This window comes from Linepithema humile, chromosome 1 (genome assembly GCF_040581485.1).
Source record: "Linepithema humile isolate Giens D197 chromosome 1, Lhum_UNIL_v1.0, whole genome shotgun sequence".
Classification (NCBI taxonomy): domain Eukaryota; kingdom Metazoa; phylum Arthropoda; class Insecta; order Hymenoptera; family Formicidae; genus Linepithema; species Linepithema humile.
The window spans coordinates 7,919,427-7,942,307 of NC_090128.1; the positions used below are offsets into that span (position 1 = coordinate 7,919,427).

Genomic DNA, 22,881 nt, shown 5'->3' on the forward strand with positions numbered 1-22,881 from the left:
AAGGACCCAGCCCCTTTTCGGGGTGCTACGCCGGCGACGGCCGAGCGTTACGGTTGAGGTGGTCGAGGCCTCGATCACGATATATCGATGATCGGAACCCGAGTCCAGGTCTTCTTCCACCCTCCAACCCGTAACCCCGCGTGCGGCCGACGGAGAAGTCTACGTGAGATCCACGATGGACTCCCCCCGGGTACGCACGCAGGTGCTCCTCGAGCCTGTGTTTAACAGACACAGGCCGAGTGCCGCCGCCCTATCTCCCCCCCCCCCCCTGTCGGTTCGCGAAGAATTCCATAACATCGACCAGGTGTTGAAATCCCCCGCAACAATGGTGGGTCGGGAGAGGCATCTACGAATGCAGTCCCCAAGCCCTGACAGGAAGGTTTTAAAGGAGGGGAGCTTCCACCTCGGTAAGACGTAACACCCGAGGATAAAATAATCCTCCCACTCCACCATTACGTAGTCCAGCCCGGCCCCAAACTTGGAGCTTGGGAAGAAGTTCGCGGTGGGCCGCCAGTAGATGGCGACCCCCTCACCCGTGGGATCCGTAAACCAATGGGGGTGGTCCTCCAGTAGAGCTCCGTGGCCACCCCCAATTCAAATCCACCCTCCGCCATGGTTTGTAGGAACAAATCCTGTGCCACGGCGGAGTGGTTCACATTCGCCTGGAGGATCCTTAAGGGTGGCACGGCCCTAGTCGGAATCTTCCAGTTGCTGATCACCTCTGACTCCTTAGCGGTCGGTGTTGGCTTGTGTTTGCCAACACCACGCCGTTCAAAGTCCCCCTTGGGCCTCTCCTCCTTCGGCTTAATCCAGGGGGTCTCATCCTCCTCTGAGGTCGCCTCCGCGATTGATTTTTGGGCGGGCGCGGAGGCCAATGCCACGCTCGATGTGCCCACCTCCTTGTTGTTTTCTGTGGGGGCGGACGCGGGGGCCAATGCCGCGTTCGGAACACCCACCACCACCATTACCGTTCCTGCGGGAGCTGACGCGGGGGCCAAGGCCGCGTCCGGGGTTCCCGCCTCCCCCACCTTTATTTTTTCTGCAGCTCCTAAAACATTGTAAGGGCCTCTCCTCGAGGATTAAGGCCCTTACTTTGGCCCAACCGACCTGGATGCGGCCCGTCTAGGGGGCCTAGGAGGCATCAGGCGACGGCAAAACAACATTGTGGTAAGTAATTTATCGTTAAAAACGTTATTTTTTAAAAATAATAGTGCAGGGACTGATTTAAAACACCAGTATTGTTTCAATCAAAGAGCTATTTTGATTAAAATAAAAGATAGAACTATGTATCCGTATTACACACAGAATGATCACAATATGATATAACAAAGCTTCAGAAGCATAAGTGAATAATACAATTATATTCCTTAATTTATTTCAAGTAAATTTGAGTTAAATTTAAATTTAAAAATTTAATTCTTTGTTTAGACGTGTGCATAAATAAATGAATATAAAGTTTAATGTGCGCAGTAATTATTTTATAAATATTAATTATTTCAAACACTAATCTGCATTTATTTTTTTATTTTACAGATCAACTTTGTGCGCGTAATCGGTGCTACAAAATATATTCGTTCCGTCGTATAGTATAACAAAATGCGCGTCGGGAGTGCCGTTAATGCCGAGAGTTATAGCGAATCTATAGATGAACGCATTTTTGCTGTATGACAAATATTGGGACACGATTTTTTTTGACTTTAGGCTTGGCTCGGGGGAGGGAAAGGTCGGTTTCAATCATAAAATCTCCACTACGGCAGGGCAATCTTCGGTTCTACGTGCAGCGCGCTAGTTGTACAGATAGCCGGACTGTCAAAGGTAGTCGAGGACGGCTACCGGAGTTAGTCAAACGCTACCGATTGCTTTTCAGATGTCTTGTATCTAGTCGGTTGATTGGATGACTAATCACCTCATCTTCTTCAAGCTTATCTTTGCCTTCTGTTTTGAGAGAATCGTGCCCCAATTGGTAAATGTGGTCGTCTGAAACGCGGACGGAATTCGCGCGTAACGTCACAGCTTGGACAATTCGGTTCGATTCGCCTGTGATGTCGGGAGTGCCGTTTTAAGTATCGCGCGATTTTCGTATTCAGGTACGCATGCGAGCAATGCATGCGCCGCGAACGCGTGAGATTCAATGTGAGTGCTTCGAAGGACCACTGAGAGGAGGAGGAGGCTCAGGAGGAGCATCGGGCGCCGGCGGAGCAACTTTACGGTAAGCAATAATTCATTTATTTGTTGAAAATATTGTACACACATTAAAATATTTGAAAGACAAAAAATTCACATTAGTTAATATTTATCATTATTAGAATTTATTCGCATATTTTTTTACTTTTTATTTAAATAATTAAACTTTTTTAATAATTCTTTTATTACAAATTTGCTTAGAAAACGAATTAAAAGTTCGATGTACTCAATATTTTTTATGATTTCACAAATATTTCATATTGTGAACGCTGCTATAATTTTGATTTATTTCGTGTTTTACAGATCAACTATGCAGATCAACAGAACGACAACTCCGCTGCTGCGCATCAATCGGTGAGTTAGTTTAATTTGTCTTTTATTATTAAGATAATGGATCAAATAATGGTGTAAAAATATATAAACGCGAGACACTTTGCAGGTCGTATAATTTTTATTGCCTTATAGTAGTTATATCAAAGTTTTATTCTCTTGTATTTTTTAAAAGTATTTTGAGTTGTACGTGCATTTGTTTTTAAAAGAACGAAGTACTTATTTTTTTAGTTTTAATTTATATTAAATTTAATTATGTGTTACTAATACATTAAAAAAAAGCAAAGTGTTTCTAATTTTGATTTTGATTGAGCCCGAAGTTGAAGCAACTTTCATCAGTCTAATAGCCCTTTGAATCCATATATATTAAATATTAATCATATAATATTAAAAATATAATCATACACCAGAATACTTTGAATAAAATTATAAAAGGTACACTATTTCTTCGATTTATTATCTTAAAATGGATAGGCTAGGACTTAGATGCGTTGATGAATATTTAATCCTGGAATATTTCCTAAATGTATTTCATGATTGACAGATCAGAACAAAATATATTGAATTATTCAGAGAGTTTGTAGAATTTTTTGATGACAGAATTGAAAACAATTTTTATATGTTTATATATCTTTATTTAATAATGTATGCACAAGTTGTTAAAGATGGCCAAAAGTTGTCGAAAACAATGGTGCATATATTACTGAACAAAGATGACTCTAAACATATAAAAATAGTTTTCAATTTTATTATAAAAATTATTACAAATTTTTTAAATAACCTAATATATTTTTATTCTAAATAATGTACTTATGTTTATATATTTATATATGTTTATATATTTATTTATATTTTTTTTATATAAGAAAAAATAGAAGAAAAAAAATATTTAAAAAAAAAGATTATACATAAAATAAAAGATAAAACTTGTTAATACATAGAAAAAAAGTATTTGCTGCCGCAGTAAATTTTATGTAAGCTATCGTAGCAAAATTTCTTACAGTTGATTATTATTTGAACAGCAAAGAGATTTGTTATAGATAATAATTTTATTTACCGAAATTAGTTTTTAAATCTGCACACAAATTATATTGCTAATATATAATAAGAAATTTATTTTTATCTTATTATCAAAGTTTGTATTAATGGCGACAATTCATTGCAATAGTAAAATAAATTTATTAAAAATTAATTATTTTGTTGTAACAGCGAATTTTAACTTGTTTTCTCATCTCAAAATTTGTCGATTTTTTGAACAAACCAGATTTGTTGCATATTGAATAATCTGTAAAAGTAGTTACAATAGCGAAATTTTATCGCTAACATATTTAACATGCACTAGCAACGATTATTTTATTGCGATAGCAAAATTCCTTTTCTGTGTGTAAATGTGTACTTTCATTTCTTCCTTCCCTACGGTAAGTGGTTTATTTTTTTATATCTTTCCAGGATTAAATATTATAAATTGGCGTTGAAAAGCAAAAGTAAGAAAATTTTTAAATACATATGTACCACAAATGTATCACAAATGTAAATTAAAAATGAAAAAGAAAATTCTTTTACACAAACGTAAATATATTAATGAATTATGATATATTTGAAATAATTTATTTAATAAAAAAGGAGTGCATGTTTTATTAACAATTTATTTACAATTTTGAAATATATATTTATTCTTGCTATACGTCAATTTCTTCGCAATCTTTCCTAGCCTACCCATGCATCCGTGGTCCTATGGCTTAACACTAAAACTACCAAAGCGGTCAAAATGACAGGTTTATTCTTTTTAGAATAATTATTTAAATTTATAATGTATTTGTTGAGATTTTTTTCTGTGACTTGTTGCATTGTGTTAAATAATTTAATTAATTAATGTACTTTTTCTCTTTATCACTTTTTATAAAAAAAGAAAAAAGAAATAGAAGTTGGTATATGTTAATCGTCGGTAGTTCCAGTGTTGATCCCATGGTTGAGCATGGACTTTCGAAATTCGTGGTCCCATTGATGATGGTCGAGCATGGATCTCGAAACATTGATATGATCGAACATTGAACAATGGTCGACTATCAATACAAATTTCGGACGCAACTAGCGAAAACTGAGCTGAGCTCTGCGCTAGAGTCCTGCGAGAAACATCGAGACAATCGCTCTCGGATTTTCGATGCAAATAGCGGTAACTGAGCTGAGCTCTGCGCTAAGCATCACTCGAAAAACGCCGAGGTCGTTATCCTCGGAATTCTCTCAAGTGAGAGATGTCATTTGCGTACACGAAAATGCGTATAACGTGATATTAAATCGATACTTATAAATTAAATCGTTAATCGTTAAATCATTACCTCTATCCGCGTTTCTCGGTTTATTTGATTTACACGAGTTTTCAGATATCTACATCTTTTATTAGGTAGGATTTTCTATTAGATAGAATTGTTTTATTAGGTAGGATTTTTTGTTAGGCAGGATTAAACAATTTTGTATAAATTTTGTATTTTTTTTATTTCTGTGCATCGATAAATATTGAAACTTCTGCTTTGACAGTGAGTTTGTAGTTTATTGATGACAAAAATAATAATAAAACTTCGGGTGGGCAAACAGCAAGATTCTCTTTCGAAAAACGAAAGATGTTTCTTGCGCAAATAAAGCATTATATTGAAAGTAAGGCGTTTAGATGTTTAAATATATAGAAAATAACTTTCACGATAGGAAAGTTTTCTACAGTTTTATAAGATACTTTGCTCTTTTCAAATAAAATTTTTTAAATTTTCCATAAATCTTTTAAACGTTTAAACGTCTTTATTGACATCTTGATAGCAAATAAACTATTATATTAATTTTTATAATTGAAATATCGAGTTCAAAGGAATGATGAGGGTACATCTTCCTTTTATTTAATATTATTTTTGTTTTATGTTATTTTGTGTATTATTTCAGTGAAAAATTAAGAGGGCAATATATATAAGAAAATATATAAAAAGGTAATATAAAACAAATTATTGTTAATTCTATTTTAAATTATTTTGTTATATATTGTTACATATATTTTCCTCTATTCATTTTTCGATAAAAAAATGTTTCGTTTATTTGGAAATTTCATTTGTATTTTTTTGCGATTATCTACTTATCACTTAAGAGATATGAATGTTTTTTTCAATTTCTTACATAATTGCGATTACCGTTGTAGTCGATCTCTTATATGTAAAACGATGCAAATGGAATCTTCAATAAATGTACAATATGAATATAAATGTACAAAATAAAATTTCCAATTCGACAATATTCACATTTATTTGTTTTAGGTTATCGAACAATGATATATTATGACAATGAAAAATGAAGAATAGTTTCCTAAAACAAAATAAATATTTTTTAGATTTTTATTAAATGCTTTTATTTTTTAGGTGTAATTTGTCAGGTATGATTTTTCAGACTTTTATTTAATGTTTCTTTATCTTTTATATTTATATATTTGATATGTATATGTATATCTGGTTAATGCTTTTAAGAAAGTTTTTTAACATGCTGTTTGATGTAGCGTCATAAAAATTTTAATTTTTTATCTATAATTATTTTCAGATTTTAACTTAATATTTTAATTTTTCAGATTTTAATTAAGTTTTTATTTTTTAGGTGTGATTTTGCAGGTATAATTTTTATTTTTATTTAATGTTTCTTTATCTTTTACACACATTAAAATATATAATTTTGTAATACATATAATTGTTATATTGAATTAACCAGTTGAGTGGTAATGTATCATATATGTACAAAAAAAAAGTGCCAAACGTGGTAATGTATCATATATTTACATTTCTAAATAACTTCACTAATTTTCAACAGATTTGCATAAAAGTTGATATCCTAAGATTTTTTGGGCTGCTGAACTCGAATCTATTGTCAAAATTGTAAAATTTAAAATGGCGGATCCAATATGGCGACTGTTAATTGTTAAAACGACTAAAATATTAGAGTTAGGTGAAATATTTATTTGTAGAGCTTTTTATGAGCTTCATTTTTTGTTTGACAACTTTTTTCGTACAATGAATATTTTCTGAAACAATTAACAAAAACAGTTTTATTTTTTAACCTTTGAGGGGGGCTAGGGGGCGGAGGGGGCATTTGCGCCAAAAATCCATTTGGAAATATTATTTACTAGATAAAATAAGTATTTAGATAAAATAAGTATTTAGGCTGAATATAAGCCAAATCGGAGGTGATAGCTTTTCGGAAGTCTTCCCCCCTTTTTTGATCCATCTCCACTTTTAACTGGAAAGTCGTAGTAAACATTTTCAAAAATCATTGTTCTTGTCTTGAAACGCCCTTTCAAATAATCCCTACTCGATCCATAGTGCCATTTAACATTTTAGACCCCTATTCTGCTCCCCGCCCCCAGGGGCAGGGGGGGGGGGGAATCCACACCCATTCCGAAAAGTTGCTTTTTCGAAAACTTTGAACCCATGTTTCACCGTTTTCCGATATTCTAACTTTTGACACAAATCTTTCGGAAAAGTCTACCACTCAACTGGTTAACATTTATCTTATGACGATGTTGGATAAACAAATATGGGAAATATTTGCCGAATCGATAACAATTGATAAGTGTATTACCAGAAAACAAATATATGTATTTGTGTACAAATTAATTAAATATATCGAGCTATTTGTGTGTTATCATAGATTTGGTTCTGTATTTCTTGTACGGCGTATGGCATAGTAATAACCGAGAAAGGAAGTTATCATCGAAATCTACTGACAAAAAAAATGGCGAAAAAAAATTTCTAATGGCAAAGCATGGGGAAATGGTGACGTTTCTCATTACACGTGATAAACTAAGAAATGGTTATAATAATGTGTATTTAGTGCTCTAACATTCTTGCGTTGTATAGTTAAATATATTTTATACATTTATAAATAAAATTTTATTAACTATATACTATTATTTTATACTATATCTTTATCATTTATCTATTTTATACTATTGCTTTAGCATTTATTTTATACTGTATACTATATCAATACAAAACAAATTAAAAACTGAACTATGTTTTCTCTTCCTCTCATTGTTAAAATTTTATAATAATACGATATATTGGCAAAAATTTGATTAATTATTATGAAAGAAACAACTCGAAAATATAATTGCACGTTCGGGATTCACGATAACAATCAACGATAGCAAAGAGAAATAAAAAGTCGTATAGTTAATTTTGTACGTCGTCTGTGTCGCGTTTATACTACGCCTAAACTACTTGAATACGCTTTCTATGTTTTATGCATAAAAATGAAATGTATTCATTAATATATTCGCGTTTTACAGCATTGACAGCACTTTTTTATGTCATATCATAACATTAAAATATAAATAAATATGTAAACTTTCATAAATAAATTATTATCACAATTTTTGCAGCGTTATTTTAAACTCGTTAGCCTTGTCTAAGATGAGAATTGATTTTATTCCATTAAAATACCGCATTTTAATACATTTACGACGTTTTACGTTGTCTTATATTTTTATATAAATAAATATATAAGTTAAAATTAAAAATAAATATCCTCGAAATAAAATGTTTAAAAAAGAAATACTGTTTTGTATGTGTATGAATACCGACTTTCCACACAATAAATCTCGATGAAATAAATTTTGCAAAATACACGGTTTAACGAGTCATTTATATACAAATTTATAACTATCAAAATTAATTTTTTATAATTTTTATCCTTTATTACCTCAATTCAATTTTAATTAAATATAAATCAATATTCACAAAGAAATAAATATTCAAGCATCAAGTATCTATCTATCATAAAAGAAGGAATTTTGCGCAATTGATTTACTTCAAATAGGTAATAGAAAATGGAAAATACAAATTATATATCTCAATAAATAAGAATTGTGTAACAAATTTCGCATTGTACATCGATTAAATTGCGTATTTCGAAAGATTTATTTAATCGAAATTTATTGCGTTGGCAGCCGTTTTCACGCAAAGCGACGTGTTTCGTGACATTTCTATTGCGTGAGCATTTATTAATTTAATTTTTATTCATATATTTATTTATTTGTGTTACAATACGAAATAGAAAAACGCTCAAAAAGCTTTAAAACGTGGAATTTTAATCAAGTAAAATTAATTTTTATATTGGATTACGTTGACAAATCTACAGATAAAAATTTTAAAAATACAATAGAAGGCAAAAAATAAAATAGTAAATTATTTATCAAAATTAAAACTCTGAACGCCAAGGAATATCTTATAATGTGGAAAATATACAGGGTGAGGCAAAAGTATGGAAACCCCCGAATAAGTTTTGAGAAAGGCATTTTACGAAAAAATGTTAAATACAAAAGTTTTAGGAAATTTCTCTGGCTTTTCAATGGTGATCTTGGATTTGACCTTGACCGTGACCTTGAAGGTCATTTGAAGGTCAGAGTAATTTTTTAAAATGGAAACCCCTATTTTTTATTCCAAAATCTAATAGCTGGTGTCAAGAGCTTTTTAAAACACTATAATGAAGTTATTTTTCATTAAGTACTTTTCGAGTTATGAGGCTTGTAAATTACAGTATTTTGACATAAAATACAAAATATCTTGTAAAACATTCAATTTTTGGGAATTTTACCTTAATACTTTTATGCATAAAATAATGAGACGAATCAATTGGTATAAAGAAAACACATTGGTTTTAAAAAAAAGTATGCAGTTGCATGTTGCAAATAATTTACAATACGTGTGTATTATTTCAAATCTGATTGATATACATAATCATGTTTTACAAGTATGCATTATCGACACTTTGTAGATATAGCACATATCGGAACCAAAAAGTCGTGGACGTAGCACGGAAGAGACCCAAAAGATCGTGAACATTGCCTACGGGATTCGTGGACATTGGCTACGTAGTTCAATGTGCACGTTTTGTGCACATAGAGGCGCTAACCCACGGAAACATGTAAAATGCGGGCATGTCTACTCTCAGTCTTCTCTCTGATAATATAATCCAACCATATTGTGTCCACGATACTAGAACTCGGTCCGAGATCTCGGACTGAGGGAAAGTTACTAGAACTCGGATCATGTACACACTGAATTTGGATGCAAAACTCGAATAAGAAGCTCAAACGAAAAAATGCGTTGCGTCCCATTTTTCGGTACGAGTTATTGCAAGTTATTAGATTTTACTAGTTTCTTTTACTATCTGTCAAGACAAAATATAAGATACTTATAGTGATACGAGATACTGTGAACAATATAAATAATATTTTAGTAAGTAATTATAGAATTGAAAAAATAAGAGAAATATAATTCTTAAATAAAATAAATTAATAAGATTAATAATTAATAAGATTTACATAAGTAGTTATTATTAGTTTTAATGCAGATTAAATTAGACATTAAAAATATATTATAACCTATATATACATATTATTTTTCAAGAAAAGTATAATAATATATAAAATTGATTTTCAGTAAAAACTTTTTTTATAATAAAAAATGGATAATAAGGAAAATGTTAAAATTTTATTAATGTTATATCAACAACATCCTTGTTTATATGTTACAAAAAGTGTTGATTATCATAATCGTATGAAACGAGATCAAGCTTTACAGATAATCTGTAATCAGTACAAAGAATTAACAGGACAACCACTAACAACTAAAATTGCAAAAAGAAAATTAATAATTTAAGATCACAATATCTGGACCATCTAAATAAAATAAAACATTCGAAATCAAGCGGTGCATCACTTGATGATATCTATAAACCAACTTGGTGGTTGTTTGAAGATATGAGTTTTCTATAACATAGATCAGAAAATCATCGTAAAGAATCGTAACTCGATTACAACGCTAACTATATTCAGCCAAGTATAAATATTATTGTTCGAGGACTCGGACCGAGATCTCGGATTGAGTTCTAGCATCGTGGACACAAGGCTTTACTCTGGATTCCCGACATAAAAAGAGCGTATTAAATAATCAACATAAATTGAAAATATTCAGTAAATTATTTGCAATTCTTATTGTTAGTTCCATTTATAATCTGCTTGCGGTGTAACAAACACAATATTTAATCGTCAAAATCTTGTTAACCGTAATAAACACAGAAAATTCTTTTTAAGAGTTAAAAGTTCTGGTAATATACTTTATTAAAAAAAAAAAACTTTTCTAACACGTCGCATACTATAGTTATAGCATGGTCAAGTACGTCAAAATAGCCCTTTTTTACAACTTTGACTTTGAATTTCTCGAAATTGTGACGTGATAAAGCGCTTTTGAAACCGGCATTGTATTCAGCAAAAAAACCTATAAAAGTCCAATAAACGAGAAATTATTGAAAGTTCAGAAATGGGATTGAAAATTACTGAGAAGAATTCATTTACGATGCTGAATTCTATTTAATTTTTCTCAATAATTTTCAATCCTATTTCTAAACTTTCAATAATTTCTCGTTTACTTGGAGGAGATACCTCACAGTCTTGACTTCGAAAAAAGCTATTTTTTATTGAACTGTGTAATTATAAATTGATTGCAAAATCATAAATTTCGTTAAAAGTCAGTCAAACATTTAGTGCAACATGTATTTGGTAAAGTTCGTGTAATTTGGCAATTACGCTGTGTCAATTTTTTATTGAATTTAATGTTGAGTTTCAAAACTCAAATTTTATTTTGTTGTGCAATGCTAGACATTTAATTAAGTATAATATCTAATAGAATATGTACTACATCATAATTCTAATTGCTTAAGTCTAATAACTTTTTCAAAAATTATATTGTAAATTTTATTAAGATCAAATTTTATTTTTTAAAAATTTGACTTTGTTATAAATTCAGTTATACATTTATGTATAAAAAAATATGTTAGATTATAATTTCAATTGAGAATAATATTAATATTGTTTCTTCAACAATTACACTAAATAGGTTTACAAATAGATTCTTTATTTTCCATAGGTTGTCGCCAACCGCCAAATATCCTTTCAATCTCTTGTGCTACAGCAATTGTTAAATGATCACAACCTGGATTTGCGACAATCTGTGGACCAGAGAGAAAGGATTTTAAGACTACTCAGTAAACACAAGCTAACAGTAACATAACGTAAATGTTATTATTTTCCACTCAACAATATAACTGCAATATAACATGCCTTGTATGTAACAATTATATTATTGAATGGGAAATTATAACATTAATGTTATGTTACTGTTACTTTGTGTTTAAGTGGGTAAATAATTATAAAAACATATTTAACACTAATATAAAAACAAATTAATTATTCAACTTCTCTTTCAAAATAACTAATAAACATAACTTTGTTTTATAAAAAAGAAAATAGATTTTAAGATCATAATATATAAAATTAAAGAAAAAAATTGTTTTTATCTATATCTCTAACTTGTATCATTCTTGAATTTTTTAGTTTTTGCTTTATAATCGATTTTATATTATCTTAAATAAAATTATTTATTTTTTTGCATATTCTACGGAATTACAAAATGAGAGCATCTTTTTACCTGAACTCCAATTGGCAATTGGTTTTTGTCGAAGCCGAGCGGACATTGCGTAACTGGTAGTCCTAACATATTGAAGACTATCATGTAAGTAACATTGTTCAAGTTGTATAAGATCTCATTATGATAAAACGCTGATGTGTGAAAAGTTGGAAAGATTAACACTCCGTTATCGCCTAGCAATTCCTAATCCAAAAAAAAATATCACAACATATATTATTTTAATATCGCATCATCTTTATCTCTCATATTAAGATTTATGTTAATTATTTTTTCACTATAAATAACAAAAGTAACGTAACATAACTATTAAATATTTTGCAAATAATCATGTTTTAAGATCAAGAAATGTAGCAGTTTTGTTGAAAAGTTTAATGATGCGATCAGAGTTTTACCTCTAACTGCTTTTTTATTTGCGCTCTTTTCTCCATCATTTTGTTATAACTTGAGCGCGGAAGTTTTTGGACCAAACTGCTTACTATACCATAACATATGGCGGGGTAACTATGTGACGACATGAAGAATATGTACTTTAGAAATTCCGTGAATACACTTTTCGATTTCTAAAAGAGTTATAAAATAGAAATTTTTTCTTTATGGGTATATTTTAATATTTTTTATTATATCTTGTTATTTATACTATACCTTGGGATCATCCAAGCGATTGAACATCGAATATACACCTTTGTTATTGAGAAGGATGGCTATGCTTATCTCAAAACACATCTTCATACTTTCCAAATGTGTCTGAAAATATTTAGAAATATATATATTCAGATTGCCAAATACAAAGCTCTTATAATTGTAATTTTTTAAAATCAGATTGTAGTTCTTTTTTGACAATTTTTATACATTAAATATTGTTATTCCAATATTTTATTATATTTTATAATGATAAATTAATATTACATACTATACTATAATATAATATTGTATACTATTTTGCAGGAATAATATTTTGCATAATATTATATATAATAATTATTTTCCAATAATGTAAATTAGAAATAATTTATATAATACAAGAAAAATTTTGTCATACTTTGTGCACTTCGACGTTGTGTGTAACCTCCAGATGTTGTATCAGTTTATAAATTGCATTTTTTATATCATTGTGTACACAGTTTGTTATATTGGAGCCGCTATTATTCATATAAAAAAAATTTATTTTTTTCATATCCACCTAGGTAAATATATAATTTTAGCTAATTACAGTAGCTTGCAGAACGAATAAACATAATAAAATATCTATTTGCAAATATTTTATGTGGTAAATATTCACATAAAGTCAACCCCTTCAAAAGTCAATGACCTTGACATATGTTGTCAAGGATATATCACTGAGTAACAATCAAAAGGTTTTAGCCGTCGCTTGTTGTTTGTTTACTTTTTAAGGGGTTGACTTTTTTCTTTTATGTCTAACATAAAAATTAAAACAACGGAATAAATTTAACTAAATTAAGGTTAAAAAACTTTTTACTTTCTTGTTGAAACCAATTCTGGCGTCATTAGATTGTGACATCACTGTCAACAAAAGAGGCAAATCAGTGGCGTATCTGGCCATTGAACCAATTGCAAAATAGTTGGGCCAATATTCATCAGTCGCACTTGGCTTGTGGCCCTCTATCGAAATCCAATCTGTAAAGATATAAAATTATTTTGCTTGTTGATCATCGCGACGTTATTTTATAAATTATTTTATAAATAACAAATGTAAAAAATTGATATTTAAATGTTTTCCTTCTTCTCTTTTTTTTATTAATTAAATTTATTTGGTAAATGTCCACTTACTTGGTGTAGGTTTATGACCAAATACACCGCAAAACATTGCCGGGATCCTGACCGATCCGGCAATATCTGAACCCAAGCCCAGAAGGGAAGCGCCAGCGCCCAGAAGAGCACCCTGATTAAATGTATTACGTCTATTTATTATAAAACTACATTATATATTATTTACATAAGAATTTTTTTGCGGATTCTTCAAGAAAATTCATGCGCTATTCTACAGAAAAGAAAGAGCAGTGTACAAACCTCACCACCGGAAGAGCCGCCAGCGGTCCTCCGTGTGTCGTAAGGATTCCTGGTGATGCCGGTCACTTTGTTGAACGTATCCCACCACAAGCATAGCTCTGGCGTATTACTGACAAGAAGTAGAATCCCGCCGGCTTTACGAATCTTTGTCACGACGTCAGCATCACGCGTCGCTATCGAGGGAGTGTCCTTCACTCCTACAGTATAACTCATCCCTAAAGAAATAAATTTTTATATTTATGATGTATCAAAAATACATATTTAAAATACTGCATGTTCTTTGTACATTTCAAATTAATTTTTTGTGACAGTCTCCAATTACTAAAAAATATAATTTGTGACGTGCAATCACACGCACACATTTAAAAAAAATAGATATTAAATGCTTATGACTTGAGATCTTTCTAATAAGTGTAAATTTATGCGATTCGATATTAAAATCGAAATATAAATAAGCAAAAAGAGCCAATGTCAGTTGTTTATGAAAAAATATGTATTAAAATGAAATAAGCAAACGTTTCAATTTGTCATTAGATCTTCTTCGGTGTCAATAATAATATTAAAATTTACGCATTTTTTTCAAAATACATAAACGCACGCGATTTTATAACATACAATATTAACAGATTGTTAGATAGACTGCACGAAAATAGTGATAAACCGTTGCAATATTTTGCAATAATAAAATATGTCTAATAAATTAAGCATTCCGCACTGAAATAAAAAATAAAAAAATTATATAGACAACTTGTACAAAAATATGTCACTTTAAATTGCTAATATAATCGATACGTAAAATAGACAGCAAAAATATACTTCTAATTTAAATAAAAATTTCGTAAGAAAAGTTTTTCTTAAAAATTCTTATAAATTTATATGCAAAAAAGTGAAATCGTCAAACCACTGCACGGACTGTTGCTGGAAATGGTAAAATATGCAAACAGATTTCTCAAAGAGGAATGTATTACATTCGAAAAGTTAGCGACCTTGGTTGCTCATGCATGGAAGTCGCAAACATGCCGACTAAAATCTAGTAATTTGATGCTAATGAAAAGCACACAATAATATTCCGGGAGTAAATCATGCATAAAAATATCACTTGTCATACTTGATTCAATATTTTTTTTATGTACAGCAATTAATAACAGATAATACATTGGTATTTAAATAGAATTGATTTCATATTAATTTGAATGCAAATATATGTTTGCTTCAAGTTATGAACATTTAGTTATAGATATAAATAAATATTTCTCATAGAAAAACATTCTGACGACTTTGCGAGCATATTGTGAGTTTTTTATGCTCAAAATAAGTATTAATAACACAAAATCTGCAAAAATTCAAATTTCTGTTTTATGACTTTGCGTCGCAATATTGATACTGTACCAACCAAACTATTTCATGAAAAGTGACTGCATTAACTTATAACGTATTCTTTTTATGTTAGAGAATGTACCTAACAATAAGTAGAACTCTACCTTGAACAGCAATGCTTCCCTTTACCGTGATAGGCAGCCCGAGCAGTGGTTTTTTGCTTATGATTGTTGCTTCGTCCATCGTTGTTGACTTTAGAAAATCGTCGATTTCGCGCGCTTCTTGAATAGCCATCTCAAAACGATCCTCCACAATCGCGTTGATCAATGGATTCACTTCCTTACATCGCTCTATATACGCGATAATCACTTCCTCGCAACTTATCTTCCAAAAATAACAAAGTCATTACAATCCTGTATTTTTTATGTTAAAAATTAGGATCGAATAATTTGTTTTAACTGAATATTGGGTGAAAAGACGATTGTCTTTCAAGACAGGGATTCTTGCAGGAATATATAAAGGCGTCCTGCATTGGTTTGACAATAATGTTGTTTTATAGAAATTATCTTGAGATTAATTTGTCGAATGATATAAACTTACTTCTCTTTTGCGAATTTTCCGCGCGATGTCCGTCGCTGATTGCAACAAAATTGGATTGTTAATCAGTGAACATTGTTGTTTTTTCTTCAAGCCTGGTAATTTGAAAAATGGGCTGAGCAAACAATAGAGAAGGAACATAAAGCCCTTCAGTAAGATCCTTATCACAGTTAGAATCTTTTATGTGAAAAAGAACAAATGATAGTTTTAATTATCTTTGCTTATACATATTATTAACAAATAAATCTTAAGTACAAAATTTGAACTAAGTCTTACCATGATGTCGATTAATTTTATAGCATACAAAGTGCTATCACGTTTTCACTTTTGAGATATTAAAAGTGTATTTGTCAGCTTTAACATTGAAGTGATTGATTGACGTTTTTATATAACGCTCAATTTAAACAATTCAAAGAACTCAAATCACCTGTATAAGTTTAATATTTAGAATCATTGCCATGTGTATACTATATTATTGATTTACTTTAACTCACCTTGTAATAAGAACAAAGGTCGACAAGAACATTTAATAGCGACAACAGAAGCTCTACAATCCGTTTTGTCACGTCATTGCCGCTGTTTATTGCCTTTAATAAAACTATCGATCTTACTGCTAAAGTGCAATTGGATTAGTTACGAGAGACGTCGTGTCAAAAGCTGAAATTACGAAAATACATCTAGTTTAACTCTATTTAAACTCTTCGAAATAATTATCGGAGGATTTAAAAAATCTATTTTTTTTTAATTTAAAAACCTTTTTTTTTTAATTTAAAAATTTTTTAAAAGATTTAGAAAACCTTTTTTTTATTTTCAATTATCGACTAAGAAAAAAAAAAGATCGAGATCTCAAATTATCTTTGATTATTATGCGTTCAAAATTATTCAACTAGTATTAATTAAGGTAATTGTCTTCTAAACTCGACAGTGTCATCTAAAAGTTAAGATAAAATTATGTTCAAAGGCCAACATAAAATCAAAATTAAAGGAATAAATAAGAAGCAAAACAGCCAAAGCTAAGTGTTCGTGCGTTTGTATTATAAAAACAATTTTATTGTGTATTATAAAAACAATTTCAACATCAATAATATTATGAAAACAATTTCAACATCAATAATATTGATATTTCGACCTGAATTCGGTCTTCTTCGGAATTCTGCTTATAATTTAATACATAAATTAAAATTTAGAAAAACGGAGGTGAAGAAGAACGTACGAAAGCACGTATGAAATATTAGGTTGTCCCAAAAGTTCTTTTCGTTTTCTTACTAAACATTAAATACTCAACCTTTTATGAACGACACAATTTATTTAAGTATATACGAGCTATTCTGCTCTACCACTTTTCTCCATCTCTCCGGAAGCCTCATGATGCCATTTTTCCAAAATATCTTTGATTTACTGACAAAATATTAATCGAGGTGATTTTTTATGTCATTCAAAGAGTGAAATTTTTTATCACAAAAAGAATTTTTTAAAGAAAAGAATAAATAGTAATCAAAAGATAATATTAATAGTAATAGTAATAAAGGTAATATTAAAAGTAATCAGTTACTTTTCATATTGGTAATATATTAAAAATTTAGATAATTATTCAAATATAAACATATTGGAGTGTTTTTTTTGGAACTTGGCCAAACTTTATCATTTATGAATTTTTGTGAAATATCACCTACTTTTTAGAGCACATAATTCTACCCCAGATTTTAAGGGAGTAGAACGGGGGGTTGAGTATTTAATTTTTAGTAAGAAAATGAAAAAAATTTTTGGGACAACCTAATAATAACAAATAAAAGAAAAGAGGATATTCGTGCTTAAAACGCTGGTTGTTATTCGCTCATTATTACAATTTTTTAGTTTGTTAGTGTGTTGCTAGTTCCTTATTTCCATTATTTTATATTATAATCTTTCGAATTTTTCTTATTTATTTATTGTTTTTTTTTATTCTTATATATAGTATGAGAATCGAACGGTTTTATATTGTGAATTTCCTGAGTTACTGAAGATGATCAAATTACTGATTGAAACGTCTAACAAATCTTTGTTTTTATATGAAGACTGTTAACACATTATGTAACAAACTAGAAAATTGTAATAATCAGCGAATAACAACCAGCGTTTTAAGCACAAATATCCTTTTTTCTTTTATTTGTTATTTTACAGAAACGCTTTCGGACTAATATAACAAATTTCATTTATCATGCTTATGTGTAGATAATCGCACGCCATTTTTTTAAATTTCGAGTTGTATGATGTTAAAGATGAGGATTTCAACAGACCAATTATTAATAAGTTAATTTTCATAGTCAATATCATGATTAAAACTAAAATGTAAATCGGTTAAAATTACTGGGTTGATAAAATAAAATGAATTAAATAGTTTACCTCATTACAATAAATACAAAAATAAAAAATAAAGAATAAAAATAGAAAATAAAAAGAATACATACATTTACAGAAAGTTTTTGTTGATTCACAAAAGTAAAATAATGTTCACTTTTGGAGAAATCAGAGATTGATGAACTAATATACTTAGAAATATAGAACCTTAACTTAATACATCAGTGAATAAAATACAAGTGATAGCATAGCAACTAACAACCAGTTCTCAAACCCAAAGCACTAAGGTAGAGAGAGGGAGAGGGAAATGTGGAGAGGGAAAAAAAAGAAGGAAAGAAGAGGGAAATTTAGTTCCTGTTTTTGTCTCTTAATATAAAGCATCTCTAAAATCAGTCTCTTACTATAGGAATGTTCTTGGTCTATATTTAGTTAATATTTAGTTAATATTTGAATATTATCCCAATCGATTTCATTTTGTGAGGAATCTCATCTATGTTTTGAAATAATCGATAAAAAAGTTAAGTTTTTCATTAAAAAAGAACTCAAATAATAAAGTTTAGAAATTAAAAAAAATGCGATTAATGAAATAAAAGTTATAAGGGATGGCCAAAAATTGAATACTTTACGAAAAAATATGTAGCTGAAATAATACCATATTTTTTCTTAAAGACAACTATATGGTTTTTTACACCAATTAATTCCTCTTATCATTTGGTGCATAAAAATGTTGAGGTAAGATAATTGAAAAATAAATATTTAACGAGATATTTCATAGTTTGTGTAAAATTATGTATAAAATTAAAGTATAAAAATATCTCGTAAAGTATTCAATTTTTGGCCATCCTATCCTTATAACTTTTTACGCCGAATATTACGAGGAATTGATTTATATAAAAAAATCAGGGTAGTTTTATTTAAAAAAATAAAGATGACCTTTATATGACCTTGAAAAATTGTTTTTTATTTTTAAATTAATTTTACCATTATTTGTCCTTGAGACCATACAATTTTTGTCTGAAACATTTTTCCGTATCTCCCATATTTTCTTAACTATTTGACTGTCAAAAATAAAATGGGACACCCTGCATATCTGTCTTCTGCTTATTATTTTTCATTAAAGTTTTAAATGTAGTTTTCAAAATAAAATTAAAAATATGACATTAACCTTAGTATGGTGTATACAACACATGTTAAAAGTACTAATTACAATTGCAATTATCTCAGCTTCTAAACCGTAAATGTCTTTTTATTGCAGGACCACTTAGATAATGCTTCAATAAAGATATAGTGAAAATTTGGATCAATTTGTAAGAAATTTATTTTACGAGACAACTACCTTAATATGATACCGAATTCAGTGAGATTTTTTTTCAAAAAAACTTTCCCGATGATTAAAGCGAAAAGAAAAGAGGATCGATTTGGAATATTATTAAATCAACACTCTATTGAATATAATAATGATATTAATATAAAAGATAAATATTTTTGAATGAATTTTTCCGATTACAAAAATGATATATTAATAAATACAAACATCTCGTCATTTGTTCAAAAATGTTTTCTGTAAATGTAGGTGATGAAAAACGTGAGTGGATGCTAATATATCAAACGTGCTGCGTAAATATAACATCAACGTAAAATATATAAGGAAAATGTCATTGAGGGAAATTATACACACTCGCTCATTACACAAAAGTCGATTTTACGATTACTTTTGTGTGCAATAGCAGAGCCGTTCACGGAATTCTATACAGATGTCTAATGCAATACCTTGTGTACACTTCTCTTAGGTTCTAGGTCGTATCTCACACACGATTACCATACGATGACGAAGCACGAGGCGAGATGTTTTAAGAACATCGCTCTGTCTTTTCTATCGTGCGTGTCGCGTTAACGCGTAATAAGTGAATTGAGTTGTGTTAGTTGTAATACCAGTTGCTCCAGCCAACCTGTTTTTTTACACTTGGATATATAACGAATTTTACAGATTTTAATTGATGCCAATATTTTGGGATAATGTGCTTCTCAAAATCGAAACAAGCGGAATTCTCATCTAATCCTTTTCAAATACTTATAACCGCATTACAAAGTTATTTATTTTAATTTTTACTTTTTTCTGCAACGATTATAATGATCTGTTTACAAGAAATTTTGTAAGACAAAGATAGCCTAACACTTGATTTATGATTATATTTGATTGATATTTTATATATGCAAAACAAAAACCTACTTGGGTTTTTATGCAAATAAACAAATTTTTATCTGTCATACTAATTATGAATTGAAATAACTAATACATAAGTCCGTTATATGAAGAGATTGATTAAAGCTTGCTAATATTTTTTGGAAGTTTATCTTTAAATAGCTTTGAGAAAGCGATTTAGCATTGGAGATCAATTCCGAAAAATAAATTAATTCTGCATAATTGTACAACATACTCAAATTTCATATAATCTACTATTTTATAAGATTTTACAAGTTTTTAAATATTTCTTATCTCATTCTGTACAGTTTTTAATTTTAATTTTTAATTTAGTAATGTTTGTTTTAATATGTTATATTTTTAGCAAATTTTTATACCGTAATGTATTAAATTTCCTTTTTCTTCTTTAGTAAAAGAAATTTTTTTTTCTTTCCACGAGAGATTTAAATTAAACGCATTTTTTAAAATATATTTGCAATTATATATAGATTTTATTATCGCGGTAATATATAATATAAATTTTCGCTTTGTTTATATTCATTATTGTATTGGATATTAAAATAATGATGGCAAAAACAAATGCATTTTGAAATCTCAAACTAATTTTAATTATAAAAGAATTTATATTTCTTCATTGTCAAATATAAAAATTCTGGAAGCATATCGCGTGTCGAGGAAATATTTTCTTGATATTATTGAGTAAATTGTCTCAATAACTCACTCTAGCACTCAGCAATGCTATGCAACTATATATGTCTATAGATATATTCTACCTATGTTTCCAAGCAATGAATGTTATACTACAAGAAAGCGCATTATAGACAAGATTGGTACAAAAAAGACACATTACGTGATAAAAGAGACACTTTGCGTAATATACATACTTTTATACTAGTATAACAATTTTTAATTCATGCATTTATATTAATAGATTTATTTATCTCAATTGGTATAATCGGTATGCAATTGTATTTCTAATAGTATGCTGTAAGATTATATAATTAAATAATATAATCTAGAAAATCTAGATATAGAAAATCTAAATATATTATTTTCTAGAATCTAGAGAATCTAAAGAAAAGAGAGAGCGAATTGTTAATTCAGAATTGATTCGATTGAACATTGCGGACATTAAAGAATTTAAACGCGAATCTATTTCATTACCCTAAGAACTTGAGAAACTTACTCTAAATTTAAAGTAGAATTAAGTTAAAATATCTTGATCTTAACATATAATAATTAAAATAAATTTATATAAGTTTAATTACCTCAATTTTCAGATTGTACTTTATGTGTTTTTAGAGAAGTATATCAGCGTATCAATCTTCTTCTTTGAACTATTTTCACATCTGATTTGAATCTGATCGAGCAAGCGTTATACGTTATCCGTCACAATTCACGACCGTTCATGACTGATTCATACTGCTTCGAAAAAGAAGCGTCAAGATGAAACGAATCTAAAGGAGCGATGAGTGGGGGAGAACGAGAATGTCGAAGTGCGTTGCGGTCCTCTGTTTTTTTATATCGAATTACTTATACGTGTTAATATGCGCATTTGATTTTTATCATTATACATGATAAATGTTTTTGGAATTTTTCCTGTTAACTATTGCTATCTCTTTTAATAATACATTTATACATCTATCTCAGAATTATTTTAATATTCACACATGTAAAGAGAGAGAGAGAGAGAGAGAGAGAGAGAGACGCATTTTTTACTATTGTTTAAAAATATTCGAATATTTTATAAATAAGATATCAATTTACTTATGTTTGGAAAAAAAGAACTAAAAAATCTAAAATTCAGAGGAGCGTAGACAAAACATATATAGATGATTAATTAAGTATCTTAAGTCTTATTCACAATATAAATATTTAGCGCGTTTTAAAAATTAAATACGTTATTTTCATTTTCTGCACGTATATATGATCAGTTATATATATACTGAATTGAACAACACAATGCTCAGGAAGAGAAATTTGTACCGTCGAAAGTGGCACACCACACTTTCGGATGGTTCGAACGTTCCAAAATCCTTATGAGAAGAAAAAAAATGTAAGTATAATAATAATAATATTTCGGCTGGACTTATCTTTCTTTTCTTATTTTTGAAAACAGAAAAATAAATTTTAAAAACAATAAATTTCTTCTTTGCTAAAAAAATTTATGACAGAAAGGAAATGATATTTAGAGTAATAAGAAGAAAATAAGTTCTCATCAATTTTAAGTAAATTGTATTAATATTTTTTTTTTAATTTTGTGTAAGTAAATTAGATAAATAAAAGGATTAGTAATGAATTTTTTAAATAATAAATTATTTACTTCTCAAATTCACTTTTAATTTACGATGGAAAAGAAAAAAAGAAAGAAAA

At 29.3% G+C, this 22,881-nt stretch overlaps 1 protein-coding gene across 3 annotated transcripts; it reads right to left on the reverse strand.

Moving 5' to 3' along the window:
* Nucleotides 1-11,279: 11,279 nt before the first annotated feature.
* On the reverse strand, nucleotides 11,280-22,742 carry LOC105670744 (fatty-acid amide hydrolase 2-A). 3 transcript variants are annotated; one of them, XM_012364440.2, is made up of 13 exons: nucleotides 21,777-22,742; nucleotides 16,463-16,625; nucleotides 16,245-16,395; nucleotides 15,972-16,145; nucleotides 15,536-15,755; nucleotides 14,055-14,269; nucleotides 13,815-13,926; nucleotides 13,504-13,661; nucleotides 13,066-13,206; nucleotides 12,669-12,770; nucleotides 12,419-12,586; nucleotides 12,027-12,209; nucleotides 11,280-11,547 (listed from the first exon to the last, which is right to left on the reverse strand). In XM_012364440.2, exons 3-13 carry the CDS (start codon nucleotides 16,245-16,247, stop codon nucleotides 11,428-11,430), a joined length of 1,596 nt encoding a protein of 531 aa, XP_012219863.1. In that variant the 5' UTR covers nucleotides 16,248-16,395; nucleotides 16,463-16,625; nucleotides 21,777-22,742; the 3' UTR covers nucleotides 11,280-11,427. The 3 variants fall into 3 exon arrangements, with proteins under 3 accessions (XP_012219863.1, XP_012219864.1, XP_067211458.1); XM_012364441.2 differs by lacking the exon at nucleotides 21,777-22,742 and adding an exon at nucleotides 18,416-18,923; XM_067355357.1 differs by lacking the exons at nucleotides 16,245-16,395; nucleotides 16,463-16,625; nucleotides 21,777-22,742 and having other exon boundaries at nucleotides 15,536-15,750; nucleotides 15,972-16,105.
* Between the last annotated feature and the right edge of the window lie 139 nt (nucleotides 22,743-22,881).

What these genes read in the sequence shown, in the direction of transcription:
- LOC105670744 (XM_012364440.2), bottom strand. An exon ending in GCGGCTCTTCCGGTGGTGAG is followed by an intron (nt 13,927 to 14,054) that starts GTTTGTACACTG and finishes ACATTTAATCAG; the next exon opens with GGTGCTCTTCTGGGCGCTGG. An exon ending in ACAACGTCGAAGTGCACAAA is followed by an intron (nt 12,771 to 13,065) that starts GTATGACAAAAT and finishes AAATATTTTCAG; the next exon opens with ACACATTTGGAAAGTATGAA.